Source organism: Peromyscus maniculatus, chromosome 11 (genome assembly GCF_049852395.1).
Source record: "Peromyscus maniculatus bairdii isolate BWxNUB_F1_BW_parent chromosome 11, HU_Pman_BW_mat_3.1, whole genome shotgun sequence".
Lineage (NCBI taxonomy): Eukaryota > Metazoa > Chordata > Mammalia > Rodentia > Cricetidae > Peromyscus > Peromyscus maniculatus.
Genome location: NC_134862.1, coordinates 36,447,225 through 36,474,985, shown reverse-complemented (window position 1 = coordinate 36,474,985; position 27,761 = coordinate 36,447,225). Strand labels below are relative to the sequence as shown.

At 42.8% G+C, this 27,761-nt stretch overlaps 1 protein-coding gene across 4 annotated transcripts in view; it reads left to right on the top strand.

Moving 5' to 3' along the window:
- Nckap5 (NCK associated protein 5) overlaps positions 1 to 27,761 on the top strand; it is a 934,454-nt gene that overhangs the window by 114,049 nt on the left and 792,644 nt on the right. For all 4 annotated transcript variants that reach the window (XM_076547268.1, XM_076547257.1, XM_042258028.2 and 1 more), the window contains exon 2: positions 18,827 to 18,955. In XM_076547268.1, coding sequence (XP_076403383.1) covers positions 18,887 to 18,955 — 69 coding nt within the window. In that variant the 5' untranslated portion in view covers positions 18,827 to 18,886. The remainder of the gene's footprint in view (positions 1 to 18,826; positions 18,956 to 27,761) is intronic.

Here is a 27,761-nt window from a genome sequence, read left to right as displayed (position 1 = left end):
TGCTTCCACATTGTAGGTTCACATAAAAGGAGAATAAATTATCTTTGAGGAAAAAAAAGTTTGTATTTCTTCCATTTGCACAGACAGGTGACGGGGAATTTAATTTTCCTTCTAAACCCAGTTGCTGGACTTAGTTCTCTGTGTTAGGATTTAATATTTCAATCTTCACTACATGGAGTTTTTCATTAATTCAAACTTTGCAAAAATAATTACCAAATTTTCAGAGTCATGTAATTAAAGATTGGGAATGAGTAGGCCCTGGGCTATGCACTTCTCCGAGGGGAATTCATTTGGCTTGTGAAACTTAATTTTTGAAAACGTGTGTGTGTGTGTGTGTGTGTGTGTGTGTGTGTGTGTGTGTGTGTAGGCACACACATGCCATGGTGCATATGTGTCAGAGGACAGCCTTGAGTTTCAATCCTTGCCACCCACCTTGTGTGATGCCGGATATGTTGTTCTTTGCCACCATGTACACTGGACTGAACGGTAAACTTCTGGCCTCTTCTGTCCCGTCTTCCCACCTCACTGTAAGAGCACTGGGATTAGGGCGCACACTAGTGTCCCTGGCTTTACATGGGCCCTGGGGATCCGAACTCATGTTTTCATGCTTATGTGGAAGCACTTTTCCTTACTAGTCCATTTCTCTAGCCCATGAAACTTAAGGAAATATGATTTTTAAAGTTGGGAGTTTTTCCATCAGTATTTAGATTTGTGCCTTACGTTTAAAAGGGAAAAAAAAGGAAGGCTTTGGAGAAATGGGTCTCTACTCTGGCACGATGATGATCAGGCTTGCGTAAGTGGTGGCTGACTGTGTGGGATGGTTGCACATCCCAGGATGTTGGCTCCACTTACTCTTTGCTCCTGGAAGCAACAGTCATGTGTATTGTACCTGCCAACCCTACCAGACATCTACTGTCATGCGCAGTACAACCTTTAAGGTCAGAGACAGGCCAGCAGATGGTGACCTCACTAGACTGTAAAAGATCTTAAACATCCATGTTATAATGCTACATGGTAGGTCAGAGCAGATGTCAGTCACCTGTTCCTTGTTGTGAAGTCACAGGAAGCAAACTGACCACATATCCAATCAGATTAAAGTACAGCCTGCACAGTTACACACAGCATTTGATACTGAAAAAGATGCAAAAAGGCTGTCACTGGGTCTGAACAGATGGCTCAGATTTTAGAGCACTGTTCTTAGAGAGGACTTGAGTTCAGTTCCCAGCACCCATATCAGATGGCCCACAACTACCTGTAACTCTGGCTCTAGGGGACCTGATGCCTTTCTCTGGCTTCTGTGGGTACCTGTACACATGTACACACACACACACACACACACACACACACACACACACACACACACACACACACATTCATAAATAAAAATAAAACAAGTATTTTTTTTAAAAAAGTGTCATATTTTTAATTAATTGAAAGCCCTATACTTTTTATTACTGTATTCTCTGACCATTTCATGCAGTTTCATGGCCACGTCTCTCCCTCTGCATTCTCGTTTTCTCCTGACTTCCACCATCCTCCCATCCTCCCATCCAGTCCCCATCCCACTTGCAAGTCTTTTTGCTTTGTGAGCCACTGTGTTTATCCAGGAACTCCCCTCCCCCTGCCATGGACATGCATGAGAAACCATCTACTGGGGCATGAGGAATCCACCAGTAGCCATATCATTGGAGGTAATAGCCCCCTCCCCCTCCTTTTAGAGTATACGTTGACCTTATAAATTATTTTTATGTGAAACCATGTACCAAGGCAGAAGAGGTGTCTCGGTAACGTGAACAAGGAGAATGGATCCTGAGGAATAACACTTGAGGTTGACCTCTGGTTTCCACATGCATCCACCCACACATGTGCACCTGAACATGCATGCAGAACAAATAACATCAACTACAAAGCATACTAGAAATCCAGGCACATTTAGATATTTCCTGGATCTTGTAATTGATAGGTCAGGAAAAAAAAGATGGTCTTAATGGTGCAAATGTTACAGTGAACTCCACTGAAGTAAGAAAATAGTGTTCCCACAAATAGATCTCTTCTAGTCAAAAGCACTGTGACGAGAAAGGTAGACGAGACATAAATATTGGACAGGGAGGGTCCAAACGGTTGCTAACTTATTTCTGAAAGTTTGAACAGAAAGGTGCAAAGAAACAGGTTCTTGCACTTGGCCCTCTGAGCTGCGCCCCCCCCTCCACAGTTACACATGCGTGCCACCTGGGCACAAATAAAGGCACTTAAAAATATGGTCAAACCTATTGTTTACACAGTGTTCAAAAGTTATATGCTGATGGTGTCATAAACACATGAAGAGGATGTAATAAAAATGTCCTAATTTAGAGCATAGAAAGTAAAGGACTGAGATCTTTGGCTCTGAATCAGTATCATTCTATATGATAGATTTAAAAAGAAAAAGAAAGAAAAGTAAAACCACATACTTACACAAAGCCCCAAGAATTAGAAGTTTTAATTTTTATTACTTGTAAGCAGGGAAGCGATAGCATAAGGAGGTGGAATTGTGGATCTAGCTATGTATGTAGAGAATATGCGTGTATAGACCTATACATGTATTTTATATGTATTTACATGAGAAGACATGTGTGTAAAACCTGAGATTTTTATTAAATACAAATTTTATTAGTGTGTGTGTGTGTGTGTGTGTGTGTGTGTGTGTGTGTGTGTGATGCCTGTTTGCATGCATTGTGTGTGTGCAGCAGCAGATGTATGGTGGTTAGAGGACAGCATTTGGGGACAGTGGGTTCTCTCCTTTCAGCTTTATGTGGGTTCTGAGGACCAAAAGTTGGTCACCAGGTTCTGACTGCCAAGTGCGTTGACCTGCTGAGCCAGCTCACCAGCCTTAACTGTTTCTAGGTGGCATTGAGTGGATTGTCAGTGAGTATTTTGTGTTCTTGAAAAGAGATTTAAGCCTACCTTCCTCTTTCAACAAGCATATAACACTTGCAATTTAATTAAACACTAAACAGAGAAAGAGAAACAAAACGTCTGTAATTTTTTCCTCCGAAATTTAATTTTGGCGGTTTATTACACATAACGTCTTTAATATCACAGTCTACATTGTATGGTTTATTAAAATGGTATTATTTGTGTATGTTAATTGGTTTTGAAGGTTTAATGCTTACTCTTGATTTACTTGGCTTTTACCGTGCTTTTATTCACTTCAGGGTTATGTGGGGTTGAGGAGTGCGTGGAGGGAGCTTACTCTAAAATAAAATAGAATAAATAACCTCTTCGAGTGCAAAGAGACACTCTGGGTAATTGGCAAGATTTTAACTACCCGCTAAAACCTCTGCAAAAATGGATCGACTTCCAATTTATTTGACTCTGTCCATTTCCTCAGTCGTTTTGGGTTTTCACTTGTGTTCAAAGACATTTAATGAAAAATAATGGCTGCTGCAGTGTGCGGGGACGTGGCAGTCACATCTTTGCTGGATTTTCAGAAAGCATTCCTCCTCATAAACTGCTTCCCTAATGAGTTGTGCTGTGTCTCCACTGGCTTTGCGGCGTTTAGCCTGCGCTTTCCCCAACTGGCCCCAGATGGAAAATATTCTCTTGAAATTGGATGGCTTTTTAAGTGTCGCTCTCCGTAGCCAGCTCAAAGCAGCAACAAAACACAACAACAACAACAACAACAACATCAGCTGAACAGAATGCATTTGATAGCGTGGTCCGTACCCCGCCCCAGCATCCTACATGGTTGAATGCTTTTTGCTTTGGGCAGTTGGGATTTTTTTAATTTAACTAACTCATTAACATTAGCAGATGACACACTGCAGACAATTTTCCCCCAGTCACATTTCAGTATTCTTCCGTTCCACTGAGGTTATAGGCATGCTGTCTTTATTTATTTTTATTGACTTGCTATTGGTTATTTACTTATTCTTAAGATTTTCTCATATAGCTGTTTTATTTCTATTCTGATTTTCTTCTGAAGAATTCGCGTGCAGTGCACAGACATTTTGTATAAAGAGTTTTAAAGTATTTCTTCCAGCAGTACATGAAGAAGAGTCAGCGGAGGGAGTGTGGGGCGTCTTTAAAAGACCGCCTGGGGACGAGAGGGAGTTGGAAGACTGCTCCTGTGCTGTTGTCTCGGTGTGTACACTGTAGAGATGCAGGTGCGTGTGTGTCGAGACAGCCACTGGCCAGACCAGAGTGTCCATAAAGGCCCGTTATCCAAGGTTGGCTCCAGCCAGAGCTCGTCCTCCTAGCAAAAATCACTTCCTCATAGTGCACTTTTACATTTTACATTGCATTTGGCTGGTCAGTATGTAAGTCTCTTCTTAGACGTTAGGCATCCTAGAAATTTGGACATACGTTCCTGTCTCCTCCCTCCCCACATTTTTCTTTGTTCCTTTCTCCTCCCTCTCCTCCTTTCTTCCCTCCCCTACTCCTCTCTCTTCCTTCTACCCTTCCTACTTCTCTCTCTTTCCTCCATATCATTTCTTCCCTACCTATCTTCCTGTCTCTTATTTCCCAAGTGCTCCCATTATAGATGCGCACCACCATCCCTGGCTATTATTTTTTATCTTTTTAAGTGGTCTGGCTTTGACCTGTTGAGATGACTTTACCCTGCACTTTCCCACAATCATTTTCTCAGGTTTAGTGAAGTGTGTGTGTGTGTGTGTGTGTGTGTGTGTGTGTGTGTGTGTGTATATGAGTGTGTGTGTATGTGTGTATGGTGTATGTTTGTGTTTGTTTATGTGCACATGTGTGCAGGTACATGCACATACATGTCTATGTGTGTGGAGGCCAGAGGTCAATGCCAGGAGATCTCCACTGTTATTCTTAATGTTTTGAGACGCAATCTCTCACTGAACTTGTAGCTCATCAATTTCACTAGACTGGCTGGCCAGTGAGCTCTAGGGATGCTCTTGTCTCTGTTTCTCCGGCTCTGGGGTCACAGGTATGTCTGCAACTCCTGGGTTTTACATGGTTGCTGATCCAGACTAGGGTCTTCATGCTCACATGGCAGGCAGGCACTTTACTTAAATAGATGTGTCCCCAGTCCCAACTAATAAATGTTCACATGGTGTGGGGATGTGCTTCCACTGAGGCAGGTAAGCGGCCAGGACTTCTGGTGTCACCATATTGCTCATTGTGGGTTGATCCTTATTGTTCTGAAACGTTAGCATTGTTCTGTGCTTGTGTAATATCATTGCCAAGTGATTTGGATGTCATTTCTACCATTATGTTACATGATTGACAGCTTAAAGTATGTGAAAGAATTAAGCAAGCCAAGCAGGTAGGCAAACTAGACTGAGGAATTTTACAATGATTCTTATTCTCCCTGGGGACATTTTTCTTAAGCCATGCTGAAACATAAAATCCATCATTTAGAGTCTTTCCTGATTTTATTATTCATATGAGAGGGATGATCAATATTCTAATATTTAATCCTGACCACCTACTGTGTGCCAATCACTGGAAAAAAAGATTCAAGTTAATTGTCTTACCAATAGAAAGTTTTTTTTTTTTTTACTAGTGGTGGTTTAGAGGTCGACCACTGAGAATTAAATATATTAAAGAATTTGTTGAGTGTTATTAACTAGTAAGAAGTGGAAATTGAAAGCCGGTGTGCACTTTGTATTTAGCATGAGAGCTTGTAGTTGGTGGCTATGACACTTTTGGTAGGCACTCCCTTTCTAGCTATCTGGTTCTCAAGAACTGACTCTTCCTCCGGGCACACAGCTCTTTTTTAGCCCCGTCTCAGGGTCCCTCTGCCTGGAATGATGGATGGTCTACATCCTTTTGCACAGCTGCTTCTCACTCTAGCCGTCCTGTATAAAAGGGTTCTGTGTTGGTCTATGTGACTCAAGGTTGTATCCCAGGTCTATGTGACTCAAGGTTGTATTCCAGACACCTAATTACTAATAGCATCCCCTTTCACAGTTTGGAATTATTTCTTTGTTTGCTTACTCATTATATATTCTACTAGAAGGTTAAGTTCCATGGAGGCAAGGACCTGTGTGCCTGTGTGTGCCTGTGTGTGCCCGTGTGTGCCCGTGTGTGCCCGTGTGTGTGTGTGTGTGTGTGTGTGTGTGTGTGTGTGTGTATTTATATGTATGTTTTTGTAGAGAGGTCAGAGTTACAATGCCCAGTGTCTTCCTCTATCACTTCCCACCTTATTTTTGGAGACAGAGTCTCTCACTGAATCTGGAACTCACAGACCCAGAAAAGACTGGATGTCCAGTGAGCCCCAGACATCCCCCCTCTTCCTCCCTAGCACAAGAATTACAGGCACAGTATTGCTGATGGTTTTTATGTGGGTTCTGGGGGATCCACCTCAGGTCTTCATGCTTGCATGGTCAGCACTTTACGAGAAGAGCCATGTACCCATAGCTAGTCCTTCTTATACATGCCTATGTCTTCAACATCTAGGGCCTGGGTATTCTATGTAGTAAGCACTCAGAATATGCATGCTCATTGTTTGGGGGGAATTAAAAATTAGGAAAGTATGCATTTGAGAAAGGGGGAAGTTGGCGTCCCCGGCTGTCTCTCCATGTCATAGCTACCTTTATACAGGCTAGTCCTGGCTACCATGACTACAGTCAGTGAGGCAAAGAGTGGGCTGCCACGTGACTGGGTAGAAGTATGGAAGGCAGGTTCCCAAGCGGTATCAGTTGACAAATACTTTCTTCTATTGTGGTAGAACTAGTATCAAACATCTGTATTTGAAACACTGTCTGGCCTCTGGTTTTTGAACTATTATACCCCTTGCCAAATACACATACATTTAGAACTTATTATGTGTAAGAGACTAACTTGAGTATTAAAGGCGATGAATTTTCTATGAAAATCAGGAGAGAAAGGGAACCCTTACCAAAGGATTTTCTGTGAAGATCTTCTGTTGAAAGTAAGACAGGCCCAGAGTTGGGAGCGGGGGTGGGAGGGTAGGGGGCGGGGTGGGGGGCAGGGGGATCAGGCAGGGTGGAGTGAGAGTTAAGATAAAAGCAGGCTCATCAGAATTCACTTAGGGGTTTTGGGGGGACTAGAAAGACCTGTTGGCAGGATATAGGCTGTTTTGCTTTCACTGGTGTTGCTGGGGAGAAAAATACCCAGACAGTAAGCAACTTGAGGTAGATAGGGTTTGTTTTCGCCCACCCTTCCAGGTTACAGTCCGTCACTGCAGGACAGTCACCATGGTGGGGGTTGACATCCTTAGTCAAGAGGAAAGAGAAATGAATGCACTGTGCACATGCTCACTTAGCTCGTGCACAGCTTTGTTTCTCTACTCTTGAAGTGTTCAGGACCACCTGCCTAGGGAATGACGCCGTCCACTCTGCTCTCAATAATTCCACACTAATTAACATAATTAAGACAACCCACCACAGCATACTCATAGATTACAGGCCAACCCAAGGCAGAGCGCCTGTTGTTGTGACTCGCTTTCTAGATGGTTCTAGCTTATCTCAAGTTCACAGTTATGGACAACCGTCAGGTAGATGTTCAGACTCATGAATTTTCTCCTTAATTTGAGGTAGACAGATGCAAGGTTTTCAGTGTCCTAGTGGTGTCTTAGGGTTGCTGTTCTCAAATGGGAGTCCTGGAGTGACCAAAGTGGACAAAGAATCCAGAGCTAGAGAGGAAGTCCATTCATTCACCAGAGTGGATGAGCTTTGGGTAGGCTCTGCCTAGAGCCCATCTGTGTCAACGTTTGTGATGGAGGAAACCAGAAACAAGGTCACATGTGGCTATAAGGTCAAATAGTGTTTGATAAAGGCTAGATCCCAATAATTGAGAATGGGGGCACACGTTCTTTTCAGTTTTACACTTGCATCTGCAGGAAATTGGGCCCTTCTGTGTTTCACCGTGGATGGGAGGGGCTCATGAGGCCCCGCCCCATCCTGAGGAGCTATAGGCAGTTATTTGTTGCTGGCATAGGAGGTGGTGTTTTCTTCAGTAGTATAGCCACTGGTAAGGTGCCCATGCACTAATAGATAACTCCACTAAATCATGAGAGCAACTCAGTCACACACACACACACACACACACACACACACACACACACACACACACACACACACAGACTAGAAAGTAGGAAGGGGATGTGTCAGGAAGAGGAGATTCAGTGGGAGAGGGAGGGAGATGAGACGGGAGGAGGGGAGAAAATAACCACAATTGGTTACTGTAGATGTAACCAACCGTCTTATTAAATAAGAAACACAGAAACAATGTAAAAGAGAAAGCCGAGAGGTCAGAGCTCAGAGCTAAAATCTCACCCTTCCTCCTGCTGTCCCAGCTTCGCGAAAAGAGACCTACCTCCTGTCGGTTCGTTTTTTTTAAAGTATGTTGTTCTGCCTTCTCATTGGTTGTAAACCCAAACACATGACTGCCTCGTCACTGTCTGAATGTACAGCCCCCTAGGTCTTAAAGGCATATGTCTCCAATGCTGACTGTATCCCTGAACACACAGAGATCTTATGGGATTAAAGGCGTATGCCACCACCGCCACACTCTTGCTATGGCTCTAATAGCTCTGACCCTGAGCACACAGATATCTATGGGATTAAAGGCGTGTGCCACCACCGCCACACTCTTGCTATGGCTCTAATAGCTCTGACCCTGAACACACAGATATCTATGGGATTAAAGGCGTGTGCCACCACCGCCACACTCTTGCTATGGCTCTAATAGCTCTGACCCCCAGACAACTTTATTTATTAACATACAATCAAATTAATATTTCAGTACAAATCAAAATAATATTTCAATACAATTAGATTACCACCACATTTCCCCTTTTCTATTTTAATAAAAAGAAAAAAAGCAAAAGGTTATGACTAACAAAAGAAAAACTATATACAAAAGTACAATAACTATATACAATATATACAAGTAATAAATACCTAAACAGGTATTTGACGAATCAGAGAAAATAATTCCATTATCTATCCTATTTTGGTAATTCCAAGATGTATCTAATGTACTTTCTATCCTAATTAATGTTCAACTATAACTAACTAATCTTCAACCATAACTAACTAATCTTCAACTCCCTCAGAGACCCAAGAAGGGAATAATATTAGCTAACAAAAATAAAAACAGGAAGTGCATGCAAGCAACTTCCAAAAAATTTTTTTGAGTTGACAGAAACAGCCAGCTGCCTGGGCAGTCACCTGAGGTTTCTCCGTAGTGTTGGGGCATCATCTTCAGCCTATAGGCTTAGTGTATCTGACAGACTCATTTGTGAAGTAGGATGTACACAAGGTCAACAGTTCAACCTCACATTGGGTGAGAGCAGTCCACGTACCAGAAACACCTGAATTCCACTAGTGTCCTGTCATGATTCAGGATTTTAAATTCTGGAAATTGTTGACAGTTTTTTAATTCAGCTGTCCATTCTTCTTGGCTGTGTATATATGGCTTCATCTCAGCATCCCCTTCTTCTCCACATCCCTCTATTAAATGCCAGTCTACTTTTGAGAGGCATGAGCTTTCAGCTGCTGTTCCATTGTACAACAGAATCCATCGGCCCTCTGCCTGTTAAGCTGCCTTCGAAGAAAAGGGCACCGTACCTTTTCCGGATGCGAAGGCCACTTCAGGGATGGGGCCATATTGTCCTGGCCTCAGAAGATGCCTTTTGATAAAGCCATAACCACACTTGTTTTGGCAAGAATCAGTAGTCCCTTGTTTCATGATCTGTCTGTCCATTTTGTCCTGTTGATTCGAGGATACTTTGTTGTCCAGTGTCTAACTTTTGCCAGAATGAAAGTTGACTCCATATGCAGTTTCTTCAATGCCCATATTTTCTCTAAAGTAGATTGGTACTGCCAGGAGCCGACATGTCTCAAAAAAGAAAAATTTTCTAAGTTATTAAAACATTTTAAATGCCATATTCTGTAGATCTCTGAAGGGTTTGAAGATGACCTGTCTAAAACATCTCTGCTCAATTTTTAAAACATATCTAATATGACTACAAGTTCTATGATAATGTCTAACTACTAGCTTTCATTTCTTTATATCCTAATAGTTGATAATAATAACATTCAAGGATCAGAAATTTGCATTACATTGTTAAATGGATGGAATAAATACAATTAGAAATATACATATAGCATTTTCTAACAATATCAGTTTCAAATTTGTGTACAATATAAAACAATTCAATCCAATGTAAAGTATTTAAAACTAGTAATTGTCTTTCTCTTTTCTTTCTTTTTTTTTTCTTTCTTTCTTTCTTTTTTTTTTAAACAAGAACCTTAAATCTAATCTCCTTTGCTTAGCCTTTTTCCTAACCCTTGACAATAACTTGTAACCAACCCCCCTAAATACTGAAAATTATCCCAGACCCAGAACCCATTAAAAAGACCAAAAAACCACCTGCCCCACACCACCTCTTTGGGAATGTGGGCGTCGTATTCTTAAAATTGCTTCCTGCTGGGTATGGGCGAAGTTTTCTTTATCCTGAAAGAAAAATTTTAGGTTAATTGTCAAATTCTAAGAGAGGTAACTATATCCTTCACTATCCAGTCTGTGTATAATGCCAAAGTTCAGGGTTTATCTCAAGTCCTTATTCAAGTAGTCTTTGAGACTGGATCATCTCAGCTAGTCATCTCAAAATTGCTCTGAGCACCTTGTAGTTCAAAGCTGATCTGTGGATGATGTTTGTCAGCTTAATGATATTATTATTGTCCACGTGGAATTGTTGTTGTTGTGGGGCCCCATCTTCTTTCTGGAGACTTCAGTTGATATTAGGCCTGGCCGTGATTTCCTGCAGAAAACTGATAAGAGACTCGAACACAAAAACATATATATGCAGCTAGCCTTTTTTCTAGAATTAGTTAGTACTCTATGTGACCATTCATATCTTAACAAAGTTTAAAATGTATATATATATATTAATCTTGTAAATTTTGATATAAAATTTATACTTTGAGAAAAGTTTAAAGAATCAGAATAGAATCAAAGAGTTGAGATTAGTAATAGAATAGTCCCTTAATTAATTTTGCTTTTGTCCTGTACCATAGCAGAAGATGGCTCTTATTCTGGCATGATACAGGGAGTTTGCATTTTCCTTTCAACAACATGCTTGATTTTAAAGAAGGAGAGAGCCATTCTCCAACTCCAAAGTCAGCTTTAAATTTTAATTGAACTGGGACTGTTAGAAGACCAATAGTGTTAAATCTTTAGAGAAAAGCAGAAACAAACATTTAGGAAGACATAAAATTTTTTTTTTAGATAATATATACCCATACACCGTTTCACTCTGTTTCTTGGGATAGATGATTTGTCCCTTTTCTTCAGTTGTCTCATTTGTCCAGTGTTCTTCAGATTCCTTAACCTTCATTCTCCTAAAAGACAAAAACAAAAACTTTTCCCCAAGACTAATTTTGGGGATGTTCCTTTTTGGCAAGTTATTATCTGATGAAATGAAAAGGCATGTTTTATTGATACAAGTTAGTTTAAATTGGATGTTCATGCTGGTTGATGAACTATCACCTCCTCTAATTAAGAGGTCTCTCTTTTTTTTTTTTTTTTTTTTTTTTTTTTTTTTTTTTTTTGGTTTTTTCGAGACAGGGTTTCTCTGTGTAGCTTTGCGCCTTTCCTGGAACTCACTTGGTAGCCCAGGCTGGCCTCGAACTCACAAAGATCCGCCTGCCTCTGCCTCCCGAGTGCTGGGATTAAAGGCGTGCGCCACCACCGCCCGGCAAGAGGTCTCTCTTGTTCAAATCGAACCTTTATCAATTTTGATGGTACCCACAGCTTATCTTCTCCTGTAGAAACAAAAGCAAAACCACGTCCCCAATGTAATACATACCCTGGTTTCCATTCTGAGGTCAGCACATCCTTAAAGTATATAGGCTGATTTAATTCTGTAGTTTTTTCTATTATCCAATGTCTCTCTGCAGCTGTTGTTCCTTTCTCATTGGCATTCAGAAAATTCAAAGTTAGAAGAGCATTATGCAGTCTATTTCTGGGGGTTTTTGTTACCCATTTCTGTTTATTTAGCATATCCTTTAGAGTTCTGTTTGATCTTTCTATAACTGCTTGACCTGTAGGATTATGTGGTATGCCTGTAATATGCTTTATATTGTAATAAGCAAAAAACTGTTTCATTTTAACAGAGACATATGATGGAGCATTGTCAGTTTTGATTTGTGCAGGTATACCCATGATGGCCATAACTTCTAGCAAATGAGTGATTACAGAATCAGCTTTTTCAGAACTCAAAGCAGTTGCCCATTGAAATCCTGAATAAGTATCGATAGTGTGGTGTACATATTTCAATTTTCCAAATTCTGCAAAGTGAAACACGTCCATCTGCCAGATTTCATTTCTCTGAGTACCCTTTGGGTTACATCCTGCTGGTAATGGCGTCTGATTGTAGAAGGAACAAGTAGGACATTTCTTTATTATTTCTTTGGCTTGTTGCCAGGTTATGGAAAAATCCTTTTTTAAACCTTTACTATTAACGTGATGTTTTTTATGAAATTCTGAGGCCTCCAGCACATTTCCTATCAATAATTTATCAATCTCTTCATTGCCTTGTGCTAGAGGGCCTGGCAGACCAGTATGGGATCGAATGTGAGTTATATATAAAGGATGATTCCTTTTCCTGATTGTATCTTGTAATTGAATAAATAGTGAAGTTAATTCTGAAGCATCAGGGATAAATTCTGCAGTCTCAATATGTAACACCACTCTTTCAGCATACTGAGAGTCAGTTACTATGTTGAGAGGTTCTGAAAAATCCATTAATACCAACAGAATAGCATACAATTCTGATTTTTGCACTGAATTATACGGACTTTGAACCACTTTACTTAAATTTTCTGATTTGTAACCTGCCTTTCCTTCTTTGTTGGCATCTGTATAAAATGTACGAACTCCAGATATGGGTTTTTGCCGTACAATTCGAGGCAAGATCCAATCAGCTCTCTTTATAAGATCAATTCTCTTGCTTTTGGGATATTTGCTGTTAATTTCTCCCAAAAAATTACTGCAAGCTCTTTGCCAAGGTTCACTTTCTGTCCATAATTTTTCAATGTCCTCCTTAGTTAATGGTATGACAATTTCTGCTGGGTCTATGCCTGCTAATTGACGAAGTCTCATTTTTCCTTTGTAAATCAAGTCAGAGATTTTTTCCACATAAGTTTTTAATTTTTTATTTGGTTTATTTGGTAAAAATATCCATTCCAATATAATATCTTCCCTCTGCATTAATATTCCAGTAGGAGAACGCCTAGAAGGTAAGATAACCAAAATGCAATCCAGCTTTGGATCAATACGATTCACGTGTCCTTCATGCACTTTCTTTTCTACCAATGCTAATTCTTTCTCAGCTTCAGGTGATAATTCTCTTGGACTATTTAAGTCCTTGTCACCTTCTAAGGTTTTGAACAAATTAGTCAGTTCATCATTTTTTACCCCAACAATAGTTCGTAGATGAGAAATATCTCCAAATAATCTTTGAAAGTCATTAAGAGTCTGTAGTCTATCTCTCCGAATTTGCACCTTTTGGGGTCTAATTTTTTGTAGCTCTATTTTATATCCTAAATAATTAATAGAATCTCCTCTTTGTATCTTTTCAGGAGCAATTTGTAATCCCCAGCGAGGCAAAATTTTCTTTACTTCTTCAAACATTATTTCTAAAGTATCTGCATTTGAGTCAGCTAGTAAAATATCGTCCATATAATGATAAATTATAGATTTAGGAAATTTTTTACGTATCACTTCCAATGGCTGTTGTACAAAATATTGGCACAGAGTTGGGCTATTCAACATTCCCTGTGGGAGGACCCTCCATTGAAATCTTTTAACTGGTTGAGAATTATTATAAGTAGGCACTGTAAAAGCAAATCTTTCTTTGTCTTTTTCTTGTAAGGGTATTGAAAAGAAACAGTCTTTTAAATCAATAACTATGAGAGGCAATCCTTTTGGTAACAGAGTAGGCAAAGGCATCCCAGATTGTAGAGAACCCATTGGCTGAATTACTTTGTTAATTGCCCTAAGGTCTGTTACCATTCTCCATTTACCAGATTTCTTTTTAATAACAAATACAGGAGAATTCCAAGGGCTGGTTGATTCTTCAATATGCTGAGCATTTAACTGTTCTTCTACCAGCTCTTCTAAAGCCTGGAGTTTCTCTGTTGTTAAAGGCCATTGCTGGACCCATACAGGCTTGTCTGTTAACCATTTTAAAGGTAGAGCTGTTGGTGTCTTTGGAAGATCATCAGTTATTGTGCCCTGTTCTTGTATAATATGGATGGCTGGTGACCACTCATTAGAACAATATCTTCTAATATTTCTCTCAGTAACATGTGCTAGTTTATGATTTGTTTCTGAGATTGGAGGGATGTTAATCTGAGTATTCCATTGTTGCAACAAGTCTCGACCCCACAGGTTCATAGTTATGTTAGCCACATATGGTTTTAATTTTCCTCTCTGTCCTTCTGGACCTATACATTCGAGCCATCTTGCACTCTGTTTCACCTGAGATAATGTCCCAATTCCTAACAGTTGAACGTTTACCTCCTGAAGAGGCCAAGTTGGATGCCAAAATTCTGGTGCAATTATGGTAACGTCCGCACCTGTGTCTACCAGACCAGACAACAAAACACCATTTATTTTTATTGTTAATTTTGGTCTTTGTTCATTAATAGAAGTTTGCCAAAAAATTTTCTTTATGTTTTCTCCTGAATTTTCTATTCTCTCTGTTTCATCATTCTGACCAGCATGATTTATTCCAATAGGCATTTGGTTATTTAATCGCTCTCCAGAGCAGGCATTTCCTCTATGGCTGCCGGAAAGGTTTGAACTGGATTTGCACTGGGGGCCTGCCTGAGGCCCCTCTGGGAGTTTCCCGAAGACTGAGGCAAAGGATTACCCTGTCTGTCCTTTGTTGATCTACATTCGTTGGTCCAGTGTTTTCCCTTACCACACCTTCTGCATACTCCAGAAGGAAGGGGCATTCTGTTGCCATTGTTCCTTGAAGAAACATTGTTTCTGGAAATGACCTGTCTACAGTCCCTTTTCAAATGTCCTTGCTTTCCACATCCAAAACATCTAACACTCCTCAAACCTTTTGAAATTACTTCTCCTACCCATGTATCATCATGCTCATCAGCTTCAACATTAATTGTTTCTCTAATCCAATCTTCCATAGGTGCAGATCTTGCCCTTAATGGCCTGATTATTCTTTTGCATGCTGCATTCGCATTCTCAAAGGCCAAAGATTCAATTATTGCCTTACCAGCTTCTGAATCCGAGACCGTTCTCTTTACTGCTGAAGCCAGTCTTTGTAAAAAATCTGTAAAAGACTCTTTTGGGCCTTGCTTCACCTTTGTAAATGACTCAGATTTTTTTCCTGGTTCCTCAACTTTGTCCCATGCATTCAAGGCTGCCGTTCGACATAAAATTAGGGTTTGGACATCATATAAACATTGTGCTTGTGCTGAAGCATATTGGCCTTCGCCCATAAGCTGATCCTGGCAAACTTGTACTCCTTTATCCCTCCATTGTTTTTCTATGTTTTTAGCCTCCTCCTTAAACCAAGTCAGAAATTGAAGTCTCTGGCTGGGTTCCAGAACACCTTGTGCGAGGTCCCGCCAGTCCTGTGGTACTATCCTATTATATGTTGACCAAGTGTTTAACATTTGCTTTACATATGGGGAATGCATGCCATAAGATACTATTGCCTCCTTAAACCTTTTTAAATCCAACATTTCAATTGGAGCCCAAGTATTTTGTGTAGCCATTTGATCAGGCATCTGCTGTACTGTTACAGGATAAATTAAGGGTGACTGTGTGAAAACAGGCTTTCTTTCTGCAACCTTATGATCCCGACTTGAAACAACTTCACTGTTAATTTCTTCTGTCTGAATTTTTACAGGTTTAACAAGTTCTTCTAACGCTGTTATCCTGGCACTTAAATTGACTATCTTTTTAAATATTACAATGTGGATTATTATAGTGATGAGGTGCATAATTCCACCAATACTAATATTATATAGTTGTTCCATTGCCAGACTGCCTAAAATTTCGAACAAAAACCAATTTTCTTCCAATGTACACATAAAACCCATTTGTTTTTTAATGTGGAAAAAAATTCTCTTTTAGATAGTTTCCTTTAAAATATCTGATATATTATGACTTACCAAATCTGCGTAGAACAGTAGAAATCTGAGGGGATTTTCAAAGCAGCCACCTAGTGTCCCAGGTGTAAATCCAGAGAGAGAGAGAGAGAGAGAGAGAGAGAGAGAGAGAGAGAGAGGAAAGAGAGAACGCACAAGAAAGCGTAGCCGGCTAAAGCTTAAATGCAGCCATGTGTTCCCTCTTGTGCCGAGTCAAGGCTTGGGTCTGGCTTCCTTAAGCTCCGACCACGTGCGTTGGCTTTACAGGCAGGGCCCTGTTCGGCAGGGCAGGTCTGAGTTGTTTGTAGCACCGGCTTTAGGCAAGCTGCTCACAGACCTAGGCCCGGGCTAGAAGTTGCTACCCGGACTAGGACGCCAGCAGCTCGGACTAAGAAGCCGATCGCCGCCGGCCGCCGTGTGCCGCCGCTGCTGCTGCTGCCGCCGCCGCCGCCGCCGCCGCCGCCGCCGCCGCCGCCGCCGCGGGCCGCCTGCCGCCCTTGCGGGAAAGCGGACCTGCCGCCAAGCCAAGCAGTTTTTAATGGATTCTTGTCACGTTGGGCGCCAGATGTAGATGTAACCAACCGTCTTTTTAAATAAGAAACACAGAAACAATGTAAAAGAGAAAGCCGAGAGGTCAGAGCTCAGAGCTAAAATCTCACCCTTCCTCCTGCTGTCCCAGCTTCGCGAAAAGAGACCTACCTCCTGTCGGTTCGTTTTTTTTAAAGTATGTTGTTCTGCCTTCTCATTGGTTGTAAACCCAAACACATGACTGCCTCGTCACTGTCTGAATGTACAGCCCCCTAGGTCTTAAAGGCATATGTCTCCAATGCTGACTGTATCCCTGAACACACAGAGATCTTATGGGATTAAAGGCGTATGCCACCACCGCCACACTCTTGCTATGGCTCTAATAGCTCTGACCCTGAGCACACAGATATCTATGGGATTAAAGGCGTGTGCCACCACCGCCACACTCTTGCTATGGCTCTAATAGCTCTGACCCTGAACACACAGATATCTATGGGATTAAAGGCGTGTGCCACCACCGCCACACTCTTGCTATGGCTCTAATAGCTCTGACCCCCAGACAACTTTATTTATTAACATACAATCAAATTAATATTTCAGTACAAATCAAAATAATATTTCAATACAATTAGATTACCACCACAGGTTACATATGTGTATGAAACTGTCAAAGAATAAACAAACGAAAGACTGATTTGCATAGCCTTTTGTCCAGTGGTTCTGTGTCAGCCCATGTGGCTAGCTTGTTTTGGAGGATAACAGGCAATTTCTGTATTTTCACCTGTTTTTGGAATCACCAAAGGTATGCTGAGTTTTATTCAGTAATGGTTAAGGTTACCTGTGGATATTTACAATTCACATGTAAGTTAGAATCTACTATTCAGCAATTCCCACACATATTGTTCCATTCCCTTAGTTAAACAACTTCAGCAGTTGAGAAAAAAATAAAGGACTTGCAGAGAGGCCAAATGACTTCTCCACGGCCACGTGGCCAAAGGGTAAGGATGCCTGGGCTCAAATCCATTTCTTTTTTGAAGTATAAAAGTTATATTCACTTTTTGAGAATTTTACATGTGCACACAGTACATTTGGATTATATTTACCTTCCCTTAACTCTCCTAGGTCATCCTCCATTCTCTCAAAACCTCCCATTTCCTTTTAAAAAGACTCAACCTTGTGCTGCCTGGATACTCACGGCTGAGGGGACACTGTAGCATGGTGAAGTCACTAACCAAGGCACATTCCCATTTTTTTTTTTTTTGTCTTTTACAATTGATGAAACTTGGAACTTAATACATGTGGTGGACTTTTATTAAGCAAAATTCTTACTCATTCTGGAACCAGCAACATCAGTGCCGTTCCTGGTGAGCTGTATGTTAAAAGCAGTGTTCTGTAAATAGTCACAGACTGTGCTGACATCGTCTACAGTTCACTGACCCTGTCTTCCTAAAAAAGGATGGATCTTCTAATGCTCAAAAATTTTAAATGATGTTTTTAAAGGCTTATTTTAATTTGAAAATGATATGTCTGTGTGGTGGTATTTGCATACGAGTGCAGTTGCTCATGGGGGCCAGAAGAGGACATCAGATCCCATGGAGTCAAAGTTATATGTGGTTGTAAGCTGCCAGATATGGGTGCTGGGAACTGATTTTCCAATCCAATACTACAAGAGCAATAAGAGCTCTGGATCACTGAGCCATCTCTCCAGCTCCTTACATGACATTTTGACAATGAAATATTGACAATAATGTGCGAGTTTGGGGTTCTCCTTGTTGGGCCTAAGACTCAGTAATTCTTGCTTATGGAGTGTGGTTTTTTCTGGGTTTGAGCTCATGGGATTTGCAGACAGCACCTGTGTGCATAGAAATAGAATTTTTTCTGGCAGTGGAAAGAGGACAGGTATGGGACAAGTGTGGCGTGATGCAGACCATTTGCTCTTGGCCACAGTCTGCTGATTTAACATGCCAGTCCATTCCTTGACTCTGCAGACACAACCTATGAAACGTAAAAGCCCCTCCAGAAAGATGACTCAAGTGTGTGCCACCGAGAGAAGTCCTGTGAGCCGAGAGGTTCGAGGTCTAGACTTACTGTTTGGGTCTGGGTGCTCTTTTGGCCCTAGTTTCTCGGAGGAACGTTGCAAAATGAAAAGTTTAAACACTGTGCTTAATCACAAAACACATGTTCACTTTTTGCAGTGGCCGTGGAGACAGACGGGGGATTCTTATAAATTGCAAAGGAAAATACATCACTCACCCATGGAGGGGAAGAGGCAGCTGTGTAAAAGGGACTTTGGCAAAAGACTCTCTCTGGACAGCAGTCTTGTGGTAAGTGCTAATATTCACTGACCACTGTATGTGTTTTGGCTTCAAATACGTTATTCTTTGACTGTTATTTCCTGAACACCCAGCTCCTAAAACCCCGATTCCATTTACCACATTAGCAGCATCCGTTGGGATTTGGGCTCATTTATTTTTTGCAAACTCAAAAGCCAGCAAATTATTGGAATGTTTGTACAGTGTCTTAATAGGTGAATGTCATAATCTGTCAACAGTACATATAATTACATTAATTCTGGCTGAAATAGACATTAGCCTATACAAAAATGTGCCTGTGCCTCGGGTCCAAATGCCAGGCCTGTGTGTAGCTGCTCCTTCATGTAGTTAACTATGGGCGTAAACGGAACAAAACTTCCAAACAACCTGAATGTTGAAAAGCCAAGAAAGTGGTGGAGAGCTTCTGGGCTGTAGACGCATTCCATTCCACATCACATTACTTTCTGAGAGTTCTTACTCTGCTGGACATTATTCTTTCTAGAAACTGTATTTAGCATGTGTGCATATGATGTGCATGTGTGTGTGTGAATGTGGCAAATTCATGTGCAGATCAGAGAACTGTTTTCAGGAGTTTGCCTTCGACCTAATTGAGGCAAAGTCTCTCTTGTTTGGGCTGCTGTGCTGCGTCCTTTGGGCTAGCTGGCCCCGGAACTCCCCAGTGGTTATCCCGTCTCCACATCCCATCTTGCTGTAGCAGTCCTGGAATTTCAGATGAGCACACCATACCTTGCTTGGTATATGGGCTCCATGTTGTTACAGTTGCTTGGCAAGCACTTTTTAACCAGTGGAACCCTCTTGCTGGCCCAGTGGACATCATTCTGAACAGCCTTGTTGGGGTTCCCTTTGGGTGTGAGAATCTGGTTAGCTCAAAGAGACAGGTTAAGCCACTGTGCTCAGAAGCTAGGCTTCTTTTCCACAGGCTCTAGATCGACGTAAGTAAGTCACCTCTTCTGTTCCGTGGTGTATGTGAGCACAGCAAGTAACCAGATGAAGACAGTAGCTTAGTGCACTTTGCTCATTAGGGAAACAGGGATTTCTCCCGGTCCCCTCTTTTGTGTGAGTAACAGGAATGTGCTGTGCTCCCAACAACCTGCCTGGAGACAGGTACATGGAACATGGCTGGTAAAACATCTGCTGGGGGTTAAGGAGCCTGAGCACCCGAATTCTGTTCCAAGTACACGTGTTTAAAAAAAAGCCAGGTATGACGGCAGTGCTGGGAAGTGGAGGCAGATGACCTCCAAGGCCGTTTGGACAGCTGGCCTAGCTTAATTGGTCAGTTCCAGGCTTGTGAGTGACTCTTCCTCAAACACCGAGGTGGACAGTGGTACCTGAGGAATGACACCAAGATTCCCTGCTGACCTACACTTATATACATATACATACACATACACATATCCATATCCATATCCATATCCATATCCATATACATATACATATACATATACATATACATATACACACAAACCTGAATATTTATGTCTACCTCTCCCACCCCACACAGTTGATGAACTGCTTTATCAGTCATGCCTCTCCAACTCTACTGAGTCCAGTTTTGGTTTGTTTTTTAAATCTGTAGACTTTGTTATTTTTCCTGTGATCATGGCCACTTCCCTTTACAGCTTTTCATGAGTGAGGTTCTGGGTGCTGAGAAGGGGATTTGCAAAACAGTCTTATGTCAGATTCTTCCATGTGACCCAGAACCTGTGGGCTTAGCGTTGACCAGCATGCTCTAGAGGCTATGGTTGTTGGTAATGATCTAAGTGTTCTTCTCTGTGGATGCAACCACACCTCAGACACTAGGCCTTGTGATATGCGTGGAAAATGGGTAGATGAGGTATGTGTCCATTCCCTTTTCCACTTCTGGGAAAACTAGTGATACAGGGGTATTTTCACAGCCTCTTTTGCAGGAGAAAATTTTCATGAGCATTGACATGCCAGTCTGATCTGTCTGCCTTGGCTTAGGCAGAGACAGAGACAGCAACAGCCATATGGTATGATGGGAACCGTTCAAAAAAGGATTCTTTGAATCCAGAAATAGCATCCTGGTTGACTGGTCCCCAGAGCCACCTGTTTCTGCTTCCATTCTCAACTAATATGCAATGATCCCGTAAAGGCAAACATGCGAAGCTACCATTTCTCAATACTTGATAGTACCAGTCCTTAATAAAAGGCCTTTGGTCAATTCAGAATGGGAACCAGAAGAGCGGAATTCCATGGATGCTGTTGCTAAACAGAAAGACATGTATAGTTATTTATTTTGTGCGTGTGCACATATTCACATGGCAAGGCATGTATGTGGAGGTAGGGGACAATTCTCTGGAGTCAGTCCTCTCCTTCTATTATGTGGATCAAACTCAGGTCATCAGGCTTGGTGGCAGGTTTGGTGCCTTTATCCACTGAGCTATCGTGTTGGCAACCACCCTGATTTTTGAGACCTGGTCTCTCATTGACCTGGACTTTCTTTAAACAGATGAGTCTGGCTGGCCAGCCAGCCCTAGAGACCCACCTGTCTGCCTCCCCAGCTCTGGGATCACAGGCGTGCACCTCTAGGGACAGCTTGTTGCATGGGTTCTGGGGATCAGGCTCAGATCCTCCAGCTCATGCTGCACCAAGCCCTTTACCAAGTGTGCTGTCTTGCTGGCTCCCCTCTGTGTTTCGAGAGGAGGCCTCTCCCTGGCCTGGAATTCACCAAGTAGGTTACACTGGCTGCCCAACAAGTCCCAAGGGTCTGCCTACCTTTGCCACCCCAGCATGGGGATTGTAAACTTGTTCTGGGGAGCCTGGTGCGTTTTGTTTGTTTATTTGTTTTTCTCCCTACATGCATTCTGGCAAAGGAACTCAGGTCCTCACGCTTGCAAGTCAAACCAACTGAGCCGTCTCCCCAGTCCTGTAAAACTCTTTGGAATCACAGAATGGTAAACTAGGGATGTGTTAGCTAGTCTTTTGCCTAGTAGAAGAAACAGTTAAGACCCAGAGAAGTTACCTGCTTTTCCTAAAGTTAACCAGGAGGTTAGCACCAGGCCAGGAGCACAGGTCTCCATCTCTCATCTGTTCTTTATCTCTCACTAAATGTTAGCCCAGGAAGAGATGTCCCTTGGGGAAACTAGGTGGGTGACAAGGACACATAGAGTCTTTACAGCTCAAGACTCCAGTGCCATCACCTTTATGAACAAAATGTCTGAGCTAGGGGACCCAGCGGTGATTCCTTCATTTAGACATCGCAGGAGAAGTTTCCTCATGGACCCTATGAATAAGGTGCTGTTAACTTTAGTACCCTTTTTATTTTACTTAGTCAAATCATGAAGTGTTGAGGCAGAAATTATACCTCTCTTGCAATGGTTTTTAGGTATTTTTTTTTTTTAGGCTGGAGGAACCATGGAATAAAGAAACATGTCGTGCAGATAAAGAAAAACAAAGAAGAAAAAACAGTTTATGTCCCTTAGTGTCAGCTTGAAGGACTAGGCACAGAGGGGTTTTGAAGTGTGTGTGGTGTGTGTACATATAACTGTGTATATGTATGGGAGAGAAAGGGAGCGGTGGGAAGAGGGAGATCTCACACATGTCCACGGTCACAAACTTTAGTCTTTGATGTTGATGATTTTACTTCATAAATGACCCTCTATAAGGATAAAGTGACATTAAGTGACAGGGAAATGAAAAAAAAAATGTAGGTTCCCAAGTGGGGAGTAAGGCCTGGACAGGAAGGCAGGTGGGGACATTTGCAGGACTACAGCAGGCAGCCAGATATGCGCAGCAGTCTTTTTGGTGATAACAAAACCGCCTCCGAATGTGCAGCCTCTTTTTGTCCAGACACTTCTCAGCCCTCTGCGGGACGCCTTTTGATCAGGCCAAGCCTGGCCTCGTGCTGTGCTTTTTGATTTGTGAGGCTCCTTCCCAAGTGCCTGGACATTTGACACTTGGAGTCACAGTAGCATCCAGTGGAAGAGAAGACTGGGTTTTGGTTTTTAGATGTATTTTTAAACTGGTACGTGCTGCGTGGATGTCTGTGTAGGACTTCGAGGTACATGGGTATAGTGCCCATGCAGGCTGGAAGAGGATGTCAGGTCCCCGGAGCTGGAGTTACAGCCAGTGGGGAGCCTCCTGATGTGGGAGTTAGAAATGGAATGTGGGTCCTCTAAGAGAGCGGCAAGTGCTTTTAACAACTGAGTCATTTCTCCAGCCCCTGAATGCTCCTTTTTTTTTTTTTTTTTTTTTAAGAATCAGTGCACATTTCAATAGCAATCTTTTTTGTTGTTTAAGTGTGTGTATGTGTGTGTGTGTGTGTGTGTGTGTGTGTGTGTGTGTGTGTGTGTGTGTGTACACACTAAGGGTTACCTCTGGTGTTAGCTGGTCCTCACTTTATGCCTGGTTTGAGGCAGGACATCTTGTTCCCCATTGTGTACACCAGGCCTAAAAAATGTAGAACTGCGCCCACCTGCCTTCCGTCAGTACGGGTTGTCCAGGTGCTGGGGTAGATGTGGGGCAAAGGCAGAAGTCAGAAGATGGAGGACTAGGAGGGTGCACTTAGGACAACTAGTTGCTAGAGGTCTTGAAGGGTCTAGAGCAGAACCCAAGAAGGATAGAGAGCTTGAGGCTTACAGTAACAGCAGTGCCGAGGACAGGAAGTGGGGATCAGAAGGTCCAGGCGGCAGACACAGGCCTGTCAGCAGTGGGGGTGGGTGGAGTCTAACACCAGAACTACCTTAGCTGGCAGCTCTGGATGTTTGGTTGGCAAATCACACATTGAGGTTAGACCACAATGGTTTCCCTCCCTTAGTAATAGTAGCGGAAATTTATTGAAGTTTAATACATGCCAGATACTCCACTCCATGCTTTATATGGAAATAGTTGGCTAATACAACTCTTTAAGGTAAGAATTCTAGTGATCTTTAGTTTACAAATGAGAAATCTGCAGCTTGGTACATGCCCCAGCTTCCTCGAAGCCATGGGACTGTGAGTGATGGAGCTGAAATTTCAGTTTGGGTCTGGCTCTGCTTACTCTAAAGCTCTTTCTGGCAGGGAAGTGGCACAGAGAGACTCCCTTAGAACCAAGCCCCATTTTAGGTAAATGCATGCATTTACTTGAGGAATTATTGCCCAGAGGGGAGTAACTGGGAAGAGGTGGAGCACACCCAGCTCATAGGTAGCTGTCCTTCCTGGCAAGGTCCAGCAGGGTTCTAGCCTGATGATCCTATTTGAGAACTAAGTAGACTTTTGGCTGGACTGCTGACTGGGGGAGGGAGAGGAGAACCCACAGAATTTACCACTTCCAAAGGGAATGCTATTGTTTAACTCACCACTAGCCCTTGGTGGCTCCCAGGAGGGTTTTCCTTCATAGTGGTTTAGGCTTTCTCTGAAAGAGGCTTCCCCCTCCGTTCCTCTCAGCAGACTGACACAATGACTACATCTTCAAAGCCTCCCATGAAAATGCCCTCATCCAGTGTTTTTGAGGCAGCGTCTTATGCAGGCCAGGCTAGCCTCAAGCTTGCTGTCTAATTAGCTTTAACTATCCACTTGACACAGCCTAGAGTCCCCTGAGAAGGGAGTCTCATTCGAAGGATTGCCCAGCTCAGGTTGACTTGTGGGCATGTTTATAGGGGGTTGGTTGTCTTGATTATTAATTGATGTAAAAGGGCCCAGCCCACTGTGGGTGGCACCATTCCCTGGGCAGGAGATCCTGGGATTTGTAAGAAAGCTAGGTTAGCATAAGCCTGAGTGATCTAGCTAGTAAGCAGTGTTCCTCCCTGGTTTCTGCTTCAGGTTCTTGCTTGAGTTCCTTCCCTGAGGTCCTTCAATGATAGACTGTAAATTTTTAAGTTGGCATGAACCCTCTCTCCCCCTAAATTGCCTTTGGTTTGAATGTTTTATCACAGCAGCTGAATGAAGCTGGAACAGTCACTATGTAGAATGACTTTGTGTTTCTGATTCTGCTTCCATCCTCAAGTGCTGGGTTTACATACAGTGCTAGGGATGGAATCCAGGGTTTCATGTGTGCTAGGAAGATACTCCTCCACCAGCTTATCAATATGTCTAGCCACAGAAAATGCCCTTCTTGATGGGATCTTAGTCACTTGATTTAGCTGATGGCCACACGCACCATTTCTCAAACCTTGATAGCATTGACACTGTAGACCCAGTAGTTCTTTGGGTGGTAAGCGTGCCCTTTGCCTTGTGGGATGTTTAGTAAAACACCAGCCTTTTACTTATCAGATGCTCGTAACATCTCTTCTGGTTGTGGTTACCAAATCAGCCTCCAGACATGACCAGCTGTCCCTGCCCCTGGGAGCAGATCACCCCTGAGGGAGCTAAAGAATAACTTCTTAGAGGACACAGGCCATGGCTTATCCACGTTTGTGCTCCTAAAGCCTTACACATGGCAAATGCTTAGTGTGATGAACGTGGGTTTGAGCTTGTCCATAGGCAGCTATCTGTCCATGATCTCCAGAAGCATTAGCATGGGATCCTGGGTATGGAGAGATGCTGTTGCTGTTTGCGATGGTTGGAAAGAGAAGATGATTTACTACTTATTCTCATGCAAGGATGATGTTGCCATGTATGTTCTATGTGCATGTAGTGTGTACACACATTCCTGTGTGCAGGTGCATTGTGTGCATGTGAATGTGTGTGTGTGTGTGTGTGTGTGTGTGTGTGTGTGTGTGTGTGTGCGCGTGCGCGCGCAGAGGCCAGTGAACAATAGTAGCAGCATCCCCTAGGTATCATCCATTTTGCTTTTGAGACAAAGTCTCTTACTGGCTTGGAGTTCATCAGGCGGTTCAGGTGGCTGCCAATGACTCCCAAGTCTTTGAATTGGCTGAAATACTTTATACTAATGTGTATTTGTACATTTTTATGGGGAAAATCCATATGGTATCATAAAATTCTCCAGGGCATCTGTGACTCAAGAATGGTGTGGTAGTTTGACTGCACTGAGTGCTTCCCAGAGCATCTGTCCTTGGACCACTTTCCCTCTGGGGACATGAGACAGATGCCCTTTAGTCCCTGACCTCCATCATCAACTGTATTTAGCTAGAGCAGTGAGTGCTGCCTGTCAGTATCTGATATTGTGGTTCTCTGCATCCTTGGAGTCTCTGAGATGAGTAAATCAAAATAGAAACTAGACTGTTTTGAAAGCGTGTGCAGATGCTGTGTTATTGATGAGGTGGGGGATTATCCTGCTTCCTCGGCAGGAATAAGGACAAGTGGGTGGAGATGTTTGCTTGGCATGCTCCCTGTTTCCTTATGGCACTGAGATCTGCTTGTCATCTTCCTGGTGTCTCACCATCTTTCAATAACCAGCATTATCAGAGCCTCCGAGTTTCCATGGCAACTGAGTTTCTTACATTTCCCTATGGCAGCCCTGTACCATTTTCATGGCAGGCTCTCCAGTTCTTTGTCGATAACAACAGGTAGTGTGTTGATCAGTCTCTTTGGGAGCAGATCCTCAAACCCCCCAGGCTCTGGGGCATCCTTCCGGCATGCTTGTTTTCAGGGTATTCTTCCCACTTATTGTTTTGGAGTGTTCCTCCTGAGGCCTGTTTTCAGGATGTGCCTCCTATATCCTCATTTCCAGGGTGCTCATCCCATGGGATTGTTTTCTGATGTCCTGTATACCAGCAGTGAGACTCTCTTCCTGTGTGCCTTTTCTTCATCTGCGGTCACAGGAATTGAGAGCACCTGGTGGGTGAAGTGTCATAGCATGAGGGCCGAGAAATGCAAAGCGGGATTTCTGCTAATCTGTGTAACAGTTTAGCTTATTCAGAGGTCCCAGTCCCAGCAGGATGCATACAGCAGACCAAACAACAGCATTTACAGAGCTCAGAAGGCATCGTTGGTCAAGTGCTTACCACACAAGCCTACGGGCCTGAGTTCAGTGTGTAGAGCCCAAGTAAAAGAGCCAGGCACAGTGCCAAAGATTTGTAACCCCAGCCCTTGGGAGGTAGAGGCAGGTGGATTCCTGGGGCTCCCTGGCTGACCAGCGTATCCTAATCAGCGAGTTCCAGGCCAATGAGAGACCCTATCTCAAAAGTCAGGTGGACATATCCTGAGGGATGACACTTGAGGCTGACATATGACCTCTGCAAGCATCTGTGCACACCCCCCACCCCACCCCACCCCTCTCACTCGCTCCCTCTCTTTCTTTCTCAGAAATCAGAAAGAAGTTACCTTTCTGCTTTTATTGATACAAAGTTCTTAGCACAAAGAGAAGGACTCTCGCATTTCCCTTTACCATACCGGCCTGAATTTAATCTGTGGCGTTCCTGCACTCCCTGTAGCAAAAGTTTACTGAGAAAGCCACAGAGCCTTTAAAAGCTGCCTCTGATGTGCTTGGTTTATGCCGTGGAAGTTTCTAGGCCATAGATAAGCTCGACTGTAACCCTGAACCGTTTCCCCACGTTTCCGCTCTCCCCTCTGGCCAGCACTGTTTATCCTTTGTCTAACATCCCTCTCTCCCGTCTCTTGATGCATCGTACAGCTGTATTATTGGAATTCTTCACCGGCAATGCCTTATCTGTGGAAAGTCTACCAGCTCTACGTGTATCGGTGTCGTCTTCAGGATCTCAGCTGTTACACACTAACTTCCCTCCCTGGGCCGCTGTTTATCATCCGTTAATATTTATGAAACACCCACAGGGGTCCCAGGTTATGCTGCCGTGGCCCCGCTTAGCCAGTATTCATGATCTCTCTGCCAGTTTTGTTCACGGCCCTCATCTCCAGCCCAATTTCAATGATTATTTCGAGAGCCAATCCAGGGGCATCATATGTGAACATTCCAGTTAATGCCAGATGCGCAGAGCGG